General features: G+C 34.2%; 2 protein-coding genes and 2 long non-coding RNA genes across 4 annotated transcripts; 2 read left to right on the top strand and 2 right to left on the bottom strand.

The window, feature by feature from the left end:
• Positions 1-1049: 1049 nt before the first annotated feature.
• Positions 1050-5861, top strand: LOC119192915 (the record flags this gene model as incomplete). Its single annotated transcript, XM_037446651.1, has 5 exons — positions 1050-1248; positions 2547-2675; positions 3956-4074; positions 4603-4786; positions 5492-5861. Coding segments are annotated over 5 exons (747 nt in total), but the record flags the coding sequence as incomplete, so codon positions are not given.
• Positions 5862-8930: 3069 nt separating this feature from the next.
• LOC119192918 lies at positions 8931-10592 on the bottom strand. The gene is made up of 2 exons (XR_005113779.1): positions 10529-10592; positions 8931-9142 (listed from the first exon to the last, which is right to left on the bottom strand). It is a non-coding gene; the product is annotated as an uncharacterized LOC119192918 (long non-coding RNA).
• A 743-nt stretch (positions 10593-11335) lies between these two features.
• LOC119192917 lies at positions 11336-11787 on the bottom strand. Its single transcript, XR_005113778.1, has 2 exons — positions 11531-11787; positions 11336-11440 (listed from the first exon to the last, which is right to left on the bottom strand). It is a non-coding gene; the product is annotated as an uncharacterized LOC119192917 (long non-coding RNA).
• A 1016-nt stretch (positions 11788-12803) lies between these two features.
• LOC119192914 (RNA-binding motif protein, X-linked 2-like) lies at positions 12804-14183 on the top strand (the record flags this gene model as incomplete). Its single annotated transcript, XM_037446650.1, has 3 exons — positions 12804-12946; positions 13332-13461; positions 13786-14183. Coding segments are annotated over 3 exons (465 nt in total), but the record flags the coding sequence as incomplete, so codon positions are not given.
• Positions 14184-14210: the final 27 nt, after the last annotated feature.

The raw sequence follows: 14210 nt of genomic DNA, 5'->3' as shown, positions 1-14210 counted from the left end.
CTTGTGGTAAATCACCCATAATATAAAATTCTGTAAACCTATTGATGTGGGTTCGGGACTATGTGTAACGGCATATTCGCTGACTAAACGTAACCGCAACAATTATATTATTACACAATTTTTTTTAATTACCTACAGTAGGTACATTTGGTGGGTACAACGAACGATGTGCACGCGCATGGGAAACCACTAATTATTCACCGCAATTCACGCACACGTCACATTACACATAGTATACCTAGTATTATTAGTCGTACTATATCAGAATTAAGCGAGACCTTACTATATATGTCATCATCATCATCAGCCGCAGGATGTCCACTGATGAACATGGGCCTCCCCAAAGATTTCCAGATCGCCCCATTCTAAGCGGCCCGCAACCAGCGACGTCCTGCGACTTTTATGAGGTCATCTGTCCACCTCGAGGGTGAACGTACGACGCTGTGCTTGCCAGTTCGTGACCTCCACTCCAGAACCTTCTTGCCCCATCGGCCATTAGTTCTGCGAGCTATGTGCCCTGCCCACTGCCACTTAGCTTGCTAATCCGAGGGCTATGACGGTGACTTTCGTTCTTTTACGGATCTCCTCATTCCTGACTCGATCCCGTAGAAAAATACCAAGAATTTTCGTCTCTATAGCTCGCTGAGCGACTGTGAGTTTCCTTATACGGATCATAGTTACAGACCACATCTCAGTGCCGTATGTCATCACTGGTAACACATATTGATTGAAGACTTTAGTCTTCAGATACTGAGGTATATTGGACGAGAAGTCCTTGCGCAATTTCCTGAATGCTGCTAAGTATGACTAAATATGAACAAAATATTAATTCAAACCAATGAAAATACGACTTGCACGTTACCTGTATTCCTATGGTCTTGTATTAAAAACTTAATATAAATACGAACAACTGCACAAACTTAAACAGTCGTATTCAATAGATAACGAGACAACCTAACTTTACAAATATACCTATGTATAAGATTATTTTATGCATTAAAACTTTAAATAGAAACTACTTAAAACAGAACATCTTTAAATCATAATTTTTAACGTTGCAATGGAAGTCATTTTATTTTTCTAAATTTTACAGATACGTGTACGTTTTCTGCGAGAAAGCTGAGAAAAACAGCAAGGGCGGATGGGACTATGAGGTGAAACCTTACAAGCCTGCAAACTTCCTCCTTCAAGAGATCGCTATCCGTTTAGCTAACACTAAAGCGCACTGGGATTCATATGTTGAAGAAGGTAATCTTAATAATATAATATATCGTCTAGTTGATTACATAATAATAATATCAATCAGACATAACTGCTAAAAAGAATTTAGTGAAGTTGGCTCACATTATAGTCATTAACAGTTTTGGATACATTAAATGATCCCAATTTTTTTCGATTTCCCTGTTTTATAGAAAAGTATTTATTTACTTAGTCAGTAACGAATTCGTAAACAACTGGTACTTTAATTGTTATGTTTATCTAATTATTATGTATCAGGATAATACATTATATTTTTGTTTTGTAATTTTATCATTCCCCTTTACGCAAGTCGGCCATTCTAATAATATAGTTGGTATTGTATCTTCCTTCTATTTAGTTTACCTCATTTTGATACTACGAAATAAATATATAATAACACTTATACTTGAGTTAGAGTTGCTAGTATTATTCAATCTGTCTATCACGAGTATTTAATTTGGCTTGTAAATAGAATTCATTTTCGTAAAAAACGTAACAGAAAAACGTTAAAGAACTGATTTCAAAACTAATAACCCTTATATAATGTTCTACTTTCTTTTTTTGTGTGTGTGTGTGTGTTTTTTCACTTAATGTTCAATCGAGAATTTAAATAACTATATTGTTATGGCAATCACGCAATCGATATATTCGGATCGATGCCTAAAATAAACTAATCAAAGTAGGTTATTTGCATACATGGCAAGTAAACTCTACCTACTCTAGAATCATCTACCTTTTTAGGAATCAACAGAGGTGTATCACACCCACATTTCGCCAGCTTTTTTAGGTGACATGTCTAGGTCAATCCTATTGCTATTTATGGGTACATACTGGACTCCGGGGTAATTATGCGCTTTTTTTAAGCATCATTTATCAGACCTCTGGGTCGAACCCGTAACGCAGCCGTATTATAATTTATAACTATGCCATCGAGCACCTTGTGAAATGTGGATAAATTATTCTGGACAAATTTATTTATGTCAAAAATTATGTAGTATGGAAGATATGACTAAGTTTGATAGCTTTTTGTGAGCAGCTGTGCCCATGTAGAAGTTCGTTCTTCGTCTTAAACAAAACCTATACTGTGCTCCCAATTATATTCTATCCACCTGACAAAACTACATAAAAAATTGTTTAGTAATTCTGAAGATGTACCTACGCTAACAAACTGAAAAACAGACAGACAGAAAAGAATTCTAAAGATGGCTGATGCGTGTGCTATTACTCTTCCATATTGATTCTCTTGCCTTTTAGTATACGTCTGTGTAGTACATACGCTATAGCTATGTGTGGTTGTGTTGCGGCAGGGCTGCGGCGCCTGCGCGGCGTGCCGGGGCGGTGGGAGGCGCCGGCCAGCGGCACGGACCGGCTGTGCGTGGACGTCGGCCACGGCGCCTACATCGAGGTGTCGCACCCGCGCCGCAGCCTGACCAACTGTGAGCTCCACCGCACTCATAACTGCTATTAATAATATCAACAATTATTCAAATATTAACGCTAGTGTACATTTATATGGAATTTCTTGCGCAATATATTGCTCTGCAATCATACGCTGCCAACAGGGGACGAGCTACGTATCAAATCGCGGAACCTCGCCAACCTTCGACACTCTTCACTGTAAACACATACCCAATATGTACTAATATTAAATGAAAATTATAGAGTGATTGGGAAAAGTACGGTACCAGCAACCTAACGAGCGCTAAATAATTGTCATAAAAATAAAGACAATATCTAAACTACGTCCGGGGATTGTTAGTAAGTTAAGTTCTTCACAAAAGTTTAGTATAACATTGTTTCCTCTCCCTTTAGCTTTTGATGTGTATTATTTTGTTTTAATAAGATTTACAGTAACATATGAAATGAACGTGACCAATAAAATTAGAATTACCAATTTCATAACCGTGACTTGATTAATTTGATGTGATTCATTTCGCGCTGGAAAATCTTTGTACGTCAATTCCCACGTCATATTCTTTACCTATATGCGGGTAACTGGGTCACGTACACGTTTCCATTATTCACATATGGACATACATTGCAATATATTGGATAATAGGAAAATGATACCGAAGAGGTTATGGGAAGGAAGCGTGTTCGAAGTCTTGACCTAATTAACATTTGTTATTCAAGTCTCCAGGAATTTTAACACCACATAGGTAAATAGATTTCGTATAAGTGTGCCTTGTTAGTTGTTTAAGTGGGGTCTACAAAATTTGCTAACACTTGTCATTCCACTTCTCCTTTATAGCCATTATAGTGACTAACAACCGACATGCGCTAGTATTGCAAAGATCCTTGATTTACTGCGACAGCTTGAGTAAATGCATTTGTAATGCATGATTGGCAAAGAGACTTAAATTTGATATAAATCCGTAATTTGTATTAATGTTATGGTCAGTAATATAGTGCAATAAGAATTAACGAATGAGATGGCATCTTCTAGCAAATCGATATTTGCTACGTTATACATTGTTGGTTAAGTAAACTATAGTACTAGTTCTGTAAGTATTAAAGGTTTCCAATATTTTTTCACATAGACTACTTTCAAAATTTTGTTGGTGCCGGTGGACTCCCTGCAGTAAAATTTCTACTGTATTCCCCAGAATATGGAAGTTTTGTGGATGTACCAATCGCTGAGCTTCTTAAAATATTATATGCCTACATTGGTAGGTGAAACCTAACCATCATTTTAATTCTTTACTATCAAAACTAGATAAATGTTCGTTGACCCCCGCTTGTGAACCCTCATTTTTTGGTTACACTAACGTAGAACCCGTCAATGCTCCCGTGGACGCCGGAGGGTCCAGATGGACGTCTTTGGGAATCAGTTATGTAAATTTTAATAAAATGTTTGTTATGTGGACTAAGGGTCAACGAGGGTATGTAGATAATCCCAATACTAAAGGTTTTAGTCGCTCAATAGATTATGGAAAAGTGTGGGGTGACGTACATATTATGTTATTTGTAATTTCATATGTCAATGTCGCTGATATTCAAAATGAACAAACAAAATGTGTTTATTATTAGTTATTGTTAATGGCGGTCTTAGCTAATGCGAGGCTATGGGGGCACATTTTTGTGAGGCGTTTTAATCAAACTGTAATGTATTTCTTTGTGCCTCTTGTGTACACGAAGTCTTGATGTTTTTTTGTTTGTCACCCTATAAGGTCGGCACAACTGTTTGGTCCAATGTTAAGTTTAGTCTAACAAGGTGTTTCCGCAAAGTATTCATCAAAACTTCCATATAAGTTAAGACTAGCGATAATACTTCAAAAGTTCTATACAAATGCAACTTGTAGCAAGTTGTGTCGTGTATGTGTAATGTAAGCGTCGTGTTGATGTGCGTTGTGTCCGGCGCAGCGCCGCGGCGGCGCGCGCTGCGTGCACTGCGCGCCGGTGGCGGGGGGGCGCGCGGTGGCGGGCGCGGGGGACGCGCGCGCCGCCTTCGCCGCGCATGCGCGCGCACGCGCCTACGACTGCGAGCTGGACGCCGTGCTCGACAGCGTCGTCGGCAACCGGAAGGACTGCTTCCTCTCCGTCAGAGGTACAACACTTACATTATTATACCTTCCATTCCATTCCACTAACGCAATTATTTCATCCTTTCAATATTAGAGGCAGCCTGGATCAATGCTTTCTTTTCCACTGTAAACGTTTATGAACGATCGTGTTGTATCGGTAGTCATATTTCTTACTGGCGTTTAATCGCGACGCCGCTCGAATCATAAACTTTTACAAGGTAGAAATAAAAGGGTAAAAATCATACTATCTACTGTTCCAGAATAAAAAACAGCATCTACCTTTTCATATGTTTCAAGCTAACTTCCTATTCAATTTCATCAAAATTGGTTCGGTAGTTTTACCATGAAAGCGTAAGAGACAAACAGATAGACAGAATTACTTTCTTATTTAGGTATATTAGTATGAATAAAAAATATTTATTTAAAATATAATATTTGTACCCTGTGGAAAAGATTTATAACCCAGGAAGCAAAATATATATATATTTTTTGTTTATATACACTACTTTGTTTAAGACAATTTACCTCCTATAGGAAATATTATACAGTAAAAAATACTAAAGCCGTTTCGATGTGCGTCAGAAGTAAAGGTAAAATCGCCCATTACATTTAAATCATAGAAACCAGTGTAACTTGTATTTAGGGAAAATATATTAAGCAAATGAAACTGAGTATTCTATGCATGCTAATTCAAATTTTCCTATTACATTGTATTTTTAATTGTATAGGTATTTCTGACTACCGTGACGGTACCCGCGGTAAGGAATGGCAGCCCCGGGCCGCGCTCTGTGCCGCTGCTGTCATGAAGGCTATTGTCGCCGCCATGGATCCGCCAACTGACTAAGTATCTCAATGAATGCCATCATTCAATATATTATATTGGACGTAGATCGCGGACACGTAGCATTATACCCGTAATGCAATGCTACTGTGGTCTGATTTATTGCCATTTATATTTAATCCATATTACCGTGTTTGGGCCTTAAATAGTACACTTTTAGTATTTATTGTAAAAATGTTCTTTGTTAAAATAACGCAATATAGAAATCCAACTTGGAATGTGATGAGTTTAAAATAGCTCATTATATTATTTATTTGACACAGAATATAATACACTACTTAGCACTCAAATTACAGAAAATCGGATTTTTTTTTTTTTTATTAAGTCAAAAGAAAGTAATGCAAAAATTCAGAATAATTTTTGAAATCTTGCATTACGAGATGTATGTGTGTCCAATAAATGTGTGTAATTTAAGTAATTCAAGTAACATATCCGGATATTAACAATAAAAAAGCCTTATTCACATTGAACATTTTAGCGTAGTTACTTTGAAATATAATAAATGATTTACAGGTTTACTTGCCTTAAATATGTGTTATTAACAATTAGAGAAAAGTTTAATCTCGACTGAGAATTATTTACAAAATATATAGAGTAGTAAAGTAGATATAATCTTATTTGTGATATAGCCTAGAGGTTTCCGAAAATATTTTCCATAATAGTCATGTCTGATCATATTATGGTAAATCCATTTTGTTATAATATAGTAGACGAAGTGTCAAATAAACGGGCTCAAACTATCTTCCCGCTTGGAGGCCAAATAACATACTAACATACAAGTGCTTCACATTATATAACTACATTGAAGTGTTCACATATATTAATATAATAGTCCTCCAATAATGGTTAAACACAATATATTCATATTTACATGTACCGTTAGATAGTAAAATAAAGTACACTTGTTGCACAGTAATTGTTATATTACGCCAGAGCTTAGAATGTACCTTAGTCACTAGATTAACATATTTATTTATACCATACTAACTCACTGCCATAAATGGCCTAAACATTAAATTATTAATAAATATATTGGGTGAAGTTGTTAATACTGCTGTGAATTAAATTAAAACCAAAGTTTAGACTGTGGGCTGTTTTCAACACCACGTCTAGTCGCCTAAAAGTAACACATTGTTAAAATATTTATTTATCGCCGGTGTTGTAAAATCATGATAATAGATTTATAAATCTTTATAATAATTATACACAATCATAATATTATCTAGATGCATATTTATTATTTACTCAATTATTAACACTAGGTTGTAATAGAAACCTTTTAAATGTACCTATTTGCTAAACAACTATTGGTAGCTAGACATATTTTAACGTGCATTTAAGTTTGTCACAATTTTGTTTAATTTAAAATCTTTATAAATATTTGTATATCTGTGAATGTAAGTTACAAGTATAAATTTTGTTTACATATTCTTGACTTTAGCACAAATAAATAATTATTAAAAAATTATATTTGTTTGTTTTACCTTTACATGTTAATGTATAATTTACTTCTATCGATTGCGAAAATGGACCAATCCGATTTTTTTGTTTACTTTTATTTGAATTATTCCCTGGATCGGATCGAAGATTAAGTTCGGAATCTTTAATTAAAATCGACCGTATCAACCAGAAATTTAAGATTTATAAAAATATTAGTCTATCCGAATGTGGATGCGTGAGCGTTTTATCGATGTACAAATTTAAAAATTGTTATGCTGAATATCGTAGGTTGTGAATCATGTAATTTGTATATTGTTTTTGTACCAAATAAATAAAGGCAAAATATCTACGCAGCAGTGCCTAGCGGCATCTTCGACCCGAAGCGATTTTATAAATTTTAGTAAACATAATACTAGATAATCATATTTTAGCACGTTAAATCAACCATATTGTCGCACTATCGTAGCGAGTGCCGTATCGTTGGGCCACGCAGGAGTCTGGTCAGAGTTTAGGGCTCTTAAATCTAAGAACAATCATAAATACCATCTTCAATTATTATATACTAGCTTTTGCCCGCGGCTCCGCCCGCGTTATAAAGTTTTTCAGGCTAAAGTTTTCCGTTATAAATGTAGAAGTTTCCCGGGAGCCTATGTTCTTCCCAGGGTCTCAAACTGTCTCCATACCAAATTTCATTTTAATACGTTGGGTAGTTTTGAGTTTAAAACGTTCAGACAGACAGATGCAGCGGGGGACTTTGTTTTATAATATATTTTTTAGAACTTTTAAAGTGGAACAATCCCGTCATACATCATTGTTGCATAACTTTAACCGTTTACGGAGCGCAGGCAACGGAAGCTCTCAAAACTTATAATTTTCCCCGTTTTTGCAACATGTTTCATTGCTGCTCCGCTCCTATTCGTCAAAGCGTGATGATATATAGCCTATAGCACTCCAGGATCAAAGGGCTATCCAACACAAAAATGTTTTTTCAGTTAAAACCGGTAGTTCCTGAGATTAGCCATTACTGCTCCGCTCCTATTGGTCATAGCGTGATGATATATAGCTTATAGCGGTCCACAAATATAGGGCTATCCAACACAAAACGAATTTTTCAGTTGAAACCGGTAGTTCCTGAGATTAGCCATTACTGCTCTGCTCCTATTGGTCATAGCGTGATGATATATAGTCTATAGCACTCCAGGAATAAAGGACTATTCAACCCAAAAATATTTTTCAGTTCGAATCGGTAGTTCCTGAGATTAGCCATTACTGCTCCGCTCCTATTGAATATAGCGTGATGATATATAGCCTATAGCACTCCACGAACAAAGGGCTATCCAACGCAAAAAAGAATTTTTCAGTTTGGACCGGTAGTTCCTGAGATTAGCCATTACTGCTCCGCTCCTATTGGGTATAGCGTGATGATATATAGCCTATAGCACTCCACGAACAAAGGGCTATCCAACGCAAAAAGAATTTTTCAGTTGGGACCGGTATTTCCTGAGATTAGCCATTACTGCTCTGTTCTTATTGGGTATAGCGTGATGATATATAGCCTATAGCACTCCACGAACAAAGGGCTATCCAACGCAAAAAGAATTTTTCGGTTTGGACCGGTAGTTCCTGAGATTAGCGCGTTCAAACAAACAAACAAACAAATTTCAGCTTTATATAATAGTATAGATTTTGTTTGGTGAAATATAGAAGGTATTTATGAGTACCTGAATTTCTTTTAGATTTTGCAATTTTACTTGATGATCACCTTTTGGGACAATAATATGAATATGTTTGTACTTTGTACTAAACAATACCACAGGAAGCAATGTTTTAAAAATGAAAAAGCCAGTGGTAACAAATTAATCTATGAAATGAAATGAAACTAAACATATTTTTTTGTTTGTGTTTATTATAAAAATACATTTGAATTGAGAACTGCCTCCTATATTTTAAAGTCAGTTAAAAACAGTGTTAGCCTTTTTTTACATCACAATAAAAGTTAATAACAATGTTTTTATTATAATTAGATGTAACACAGGAATGTCAGCTAAAAACAAAAGTGATCCTCTTGCTTGAGAGCTTCTTGAATCCTAATGTTATTCTGAAAATCAAACATTTAGTGTAAGATTTAGTATTCCTTTATGTTGTCGAATTACTAACACTCATTACTAACTACTTATGGTTTGATTGGAACATTGCAAGTCACGATAACATATATTTTTAGTAGAGTACCAAGTGTGCATGATGATTAAAAATAAGAGAGCAAGTGTGGAATGCCTGGCAAACTCTCACAATATGTATGAATAATCAAGATTTTCTATTCATGGAAATGCTAACTATACACCTTCATTGAAATATTTCTTATGGTAACTCTTCCTATCACTTAATATAGACCATGGAAATTTTTAAACCCTAAGGAATCACATAAAATACAATTTCTCTTTAACGAATTTAAGGAATAAAGCTAAAGCACTAAACCAATTGTGACATTTCAAACATAATTATCTAAATCTTTAACATTATATATTTGTTTATCAACTCCAAAATGAGTACAATAAGATTAACTGTTAAACATTTTTTTATGGAACATTATACAGAACATACAGTAAAACCTGCATAATATGCTGGTTTAGGCCAATACATCTTGAGGCATATTTGTATAAATTTTATCACGCTGAATACTATACGTCATCCGGTTAATACGTCATATGTGCACGCGTTATCTCAAATTTATGAACCGGAAACATTTTTAATGCAGATGAATCGGTAACTTTTTTAATTAATCCCAGAAAAATTATGTCTTCAATGGACAAAACAATAGTATAATGACAAGTAAATAGAGACTGACTGTCCTAGCCTGTTCCAATTCTTAGTGGTGATAAAATTATACATATTACACCTTATTATTATTATTGCTTATTATTGCCAAATGTGTGAGTTCATTCTATGATGTGATAGGGGCGACCTTATGTTACGATGGTTTTGGGCGACATATTGGGCACAAATTCAGATTCAGAGCTGATACTAAGCAAAACCTTAATATCACATTTTTCAATGTGCTTTAAACCCCATACTTTAGAGTGGCATGGTATGGCATACAGGTTTTATTGTACAAGCTATGTCCACATTATTTAAGTCAACTCACATTAAGGCAAATGAAAAATTTGACCATGAATAATAAAATAAAATTTGTCTTAACTGCCAGAGCAAATAAAAATATAATTAAATCTCTCTTTAACATAAATAATGCAAGGTTTATTCATTCTATAAAGTTATCTTGCAGTCCAAATTTTTTTATGCAGGCATAGCCAGAAACAAAAGCTAGTAAATTATGATTTACTTTAATCATAGGGTACATACATGGAATTAATAATTAATAAGTATGTATCAAAAAAGGGTTAGGTCACATTCTTCAAACAGAAATTAAACTACCCACATTAGTAGTGTGCATACACAAAAGCAATGTGTCATAAACAAATCATGTTACTTGCATCAGTCTAGAAGCATGGCGTCTGTTGTTTGGCATGGTCACATTGTTACTGTTGGTCTTCTATAATTTCAAAACATTATTATTTATAGTAGTCAAATCAATCATTAAAAATATCAAATTCATTGCAGGCAATATTTTTTATTGTCTTCATTAAACAAAACAATATTAAACATTGTTAAATAATTTCGTTCCAACATATTTGACTTCATCAAAAGCTTTTCTTGCTTTTGAGCTCTTCATTCATTGTAAGTAGATCTTTAACTTCGAGCATATTTCGAGGATCTTTCGTACTAAAAATATTATGTCTTCTACTTGTACTCGACCAGTCCTACCCACTTCATTGCTCTAGAAATAAACATTAATTCTTAGCGATACATAAAGGTCATTTTCATACATTTTGTTTTGACTTTAATCTGGGTAACTAAACAAGTATTATTGACAAGTAAAAGAATTTAAATTCACGTCTAGTTAGTGATTAGTTCTCGCAGTTGAAGAAAAATGTAAAATAATTAATAATCATGGATATTTCTGCCTTTAAAATTTAAGTCATATTAAATTTTAAGGCGAAATATCCATGATTAATATTATTACGTTCTTTCAACTTTCGGCTCTTACTTCGTAATTAAATTCTACTAGCCAATACTTGTTTGATTACAGATAACCGAACAAAATATGTAATCTAAACAATTATGAATGTATGTTGGAAATAACTATTTGTTTCTCTACTTACCTATGTGTGGTTTCTGTAATAAATTCTACAACTAAGTCTTCTAGAAAGTCTACACTCTCTGTATAGGGATTTTGATCATCTCCAAAACCGTACATCATACATCGTAATTCCTTACTAAATAGCCTTTTCCGACCAGATGCTGTTGCACCCAGTTGCTGTTCAGTATCGTCGTCATCAAACTGTAGACAAAGCAATTTCCCGTATAAAACAGAATCTTCTAGCAATATTATGATTGAAATACAAAAAAAATTACCATTTTGACTATTTACCTGATCGTAATTATCTGCACCATCAGGAGTTGAGGTAGTCATTCTTTTCAATAATTATAGCTAATTTACCACATAAAACGAGGTAGTATTGGCTGATTTCTAACTTTATAAAAGAAAATAAATATACAATTTCCGTAATTTGATTGAGAACTTCACTTCGTGTGATAGTTGACACGACTTGTCAGTTGTCAATGAAGTGTCAACTGTCAATAAGAATTAAGAAATGTGGCAATAATTCACATCAATATTACAATATTGGAATGTGCAGGAGTGGGTCACATGAAAATATCTGAATATATCGCTCCATATCTTTTCTTCGCACACCTCTTAGTTTCTGATGACGTCGCGTACGCGTATTGCGCTTCTTTGCTAGTTTCTTAACATTCTCTTCTATCGAAATTCGTATAACTTGTTGATTTTTACCGAATTTTATTTCTTTTGTGCTAGAATTTATATGACGTAAATTAGTAATAAAAGTAAAGTGTAGATACCAAAAATAACAAAATATATTAAATAATGTATGCGAAAAAAATATCACCATAAAGTATATTGCTGAACTGAACTCTCTTTATGTTACCAACAAGAGTGGAACGTTTGAGTACGACCCCAGAAACTACTAGACCGATTTTAAATTTTTTGTCTAAGAAACTATATTACTCCTGAGTGCTAGAGTTTACTTTTTATCGGAAAAACGTTTTCACGCCGACGGAGCCGCATGCACGAATCAAAGACAATTATAAGTTTAACTGACACAGTGACAACATTGGTGACAAAAATACGTAAGACTAGGCAGTATGGTCGTAAGACTATAGCCTGTCCTATAAGGACGAATTATAACATTGGTGACAACTGACACGTTACTTTGACAGGTGTCACAGGGATCGTCTTAACGAGAATTTATATTCTTTTATGTTTATGTCTTTTACTTATGGTGATGCCATGGAGTTAGTAGTACATTATTATTAACTCCATAGGTGATGCTTACTGCATGCTTTTGCAAAGGTGTTTATCTGCTGTGTTACAAAATTCATTTCACTTATACTTTGGTAATGTTGGTGTAGATTTACTTCTGCCTGTTCTGATTTAAAGGCGGCGTTATAGAATTTATTATGAATTGATATACAATTATTTATGCTGAATTAATTTGAACTTTAGTTAACAATCCGAAAAAATGAATCCTATGACGTAAGTATTGCAATTTTAAAAATTTCAATTGTCTGTTTATCATCAATGAAATCTAATAATTTTTCTTATTTTTTTACAGCAATGTTAAAATGTGCTCAAACTCAGTGAGCGGGAACTTACAAATAATTCTAAAAGTTCATGGCACGACCAGTATAAGGACAGTGCATGGATATTTATAGGTGGTTTGCCTTACGATCTAACTGAAGGAGATGTCATCTGTGTATTTTCACAGTAAGTATAGGAAACATAAAATATGTAATAATTTCAGATGGAAGCTAGGCTCAGGTCATTGTAATAACTAAAATACCTACTATTGTTTTATGTTTATTTAGTAGAGATTACTAAAAGGTATATTGTTAGTTTTTTATCATAAAATCACAACATATCACACCTTAACCCGTCATGACTTGTCAAACAGCTACGCATGTGACGGAAAAATAACCTTATTATGTAGTATATAAGGTTATAATCCCGTGACACACGCAAATGTCATGTAGCTGTCTTGGCTAACGAGAAAGTTAAGCTTTATTACCCATTTTTATACTAGATTTAAAAAGTTGTATTCTTATAATATTTCTCTAATTGTACAAATTATTATATTTTTTTTATATTGCAGATATGGTGAAATAGTTAACATAAATATGGTCAGAGATAAAGCAACTGGTAAACCACGAGGGTTTGCATTTCTTTGTTATGAAGATCAGCGTTCAACAATACTTGCTGTTGACAATTTAAATGGAATCAAAGTAAGAGAAATTTAAAGTATTTTAAGTACATCAAACATAATAGGTTCTATGGGACCTACAATTTGTTTTATGAAAATGGTATTTGGAGAAGGGCTCTGATAGAGTCTCAACTGCTGAATCTGGTGACATTGCAATCAATATGACCAAAGAAAAATCAAGTGCAGGACCAACTGTTTACAAGCAGTTGCATTACTGGATTGATATAAATATTGTACCACAACCATTATGTGCACATATTGCTCATAGTTGGCTTGCTAATACTATATTTACAATTGTGAATTAACCAAATTAGAAGTAAAAAAATATGTATATAAATTGTTTTAGATTTTGGGCGAACCTTACGAGGTGGATCATTGTGAACAATACAAAGCTCCAAATGCAGATATGAGTAAAGTTGATGATGTAACTGCAGCTGTTAGAATGGAAGGCTGTGCACCAGTGCCTACGAAAGTTGAGCTAGTTGTCAAAAAGGTATCTAGTGTAAATTTAATTTCCATAATGAGAAAACCTATATAGCAGTCTAGAATAATATTATGTATATTACTGAAAAATTACGAAATTAGAGCTTATTCTCGATGCCACATATTATTTTGACAGTATGTAACAAGCACATAACGCACTCCTTCGCGTTTAAGACAATAGAAATTGGCATACGGAATATCATTCCACTGGAATTTTATAAAAGTAATGAAAAACAGCTGTGTTACGAGTTGACACTGGCATAGAGAATAAGGCCATTGTAGGTTCCG

This window comes from Manduca sexta, unplaced genomic scaffold (genome assembly GCF_014839805.1).
Source record: "Manduca sexta isolate Smith_Timp_Sample1 unplaced genomic scaffold, JHU_Msex_v1.0 HiC_scaffold_3361, whole genome shotgun sequence".
NCBI classification, from domain to species: domain Eukaryota; kingdom Metazoa; phylum Arthropoda; class Insecta; order Lepidoptera; family Sphingidae; genus Manduca; species Manduca sexta.
Note: the sequence above shows the minus strand (reverse complement) of the source record. Positions and strands in the feature narration are given on the sequence as shown.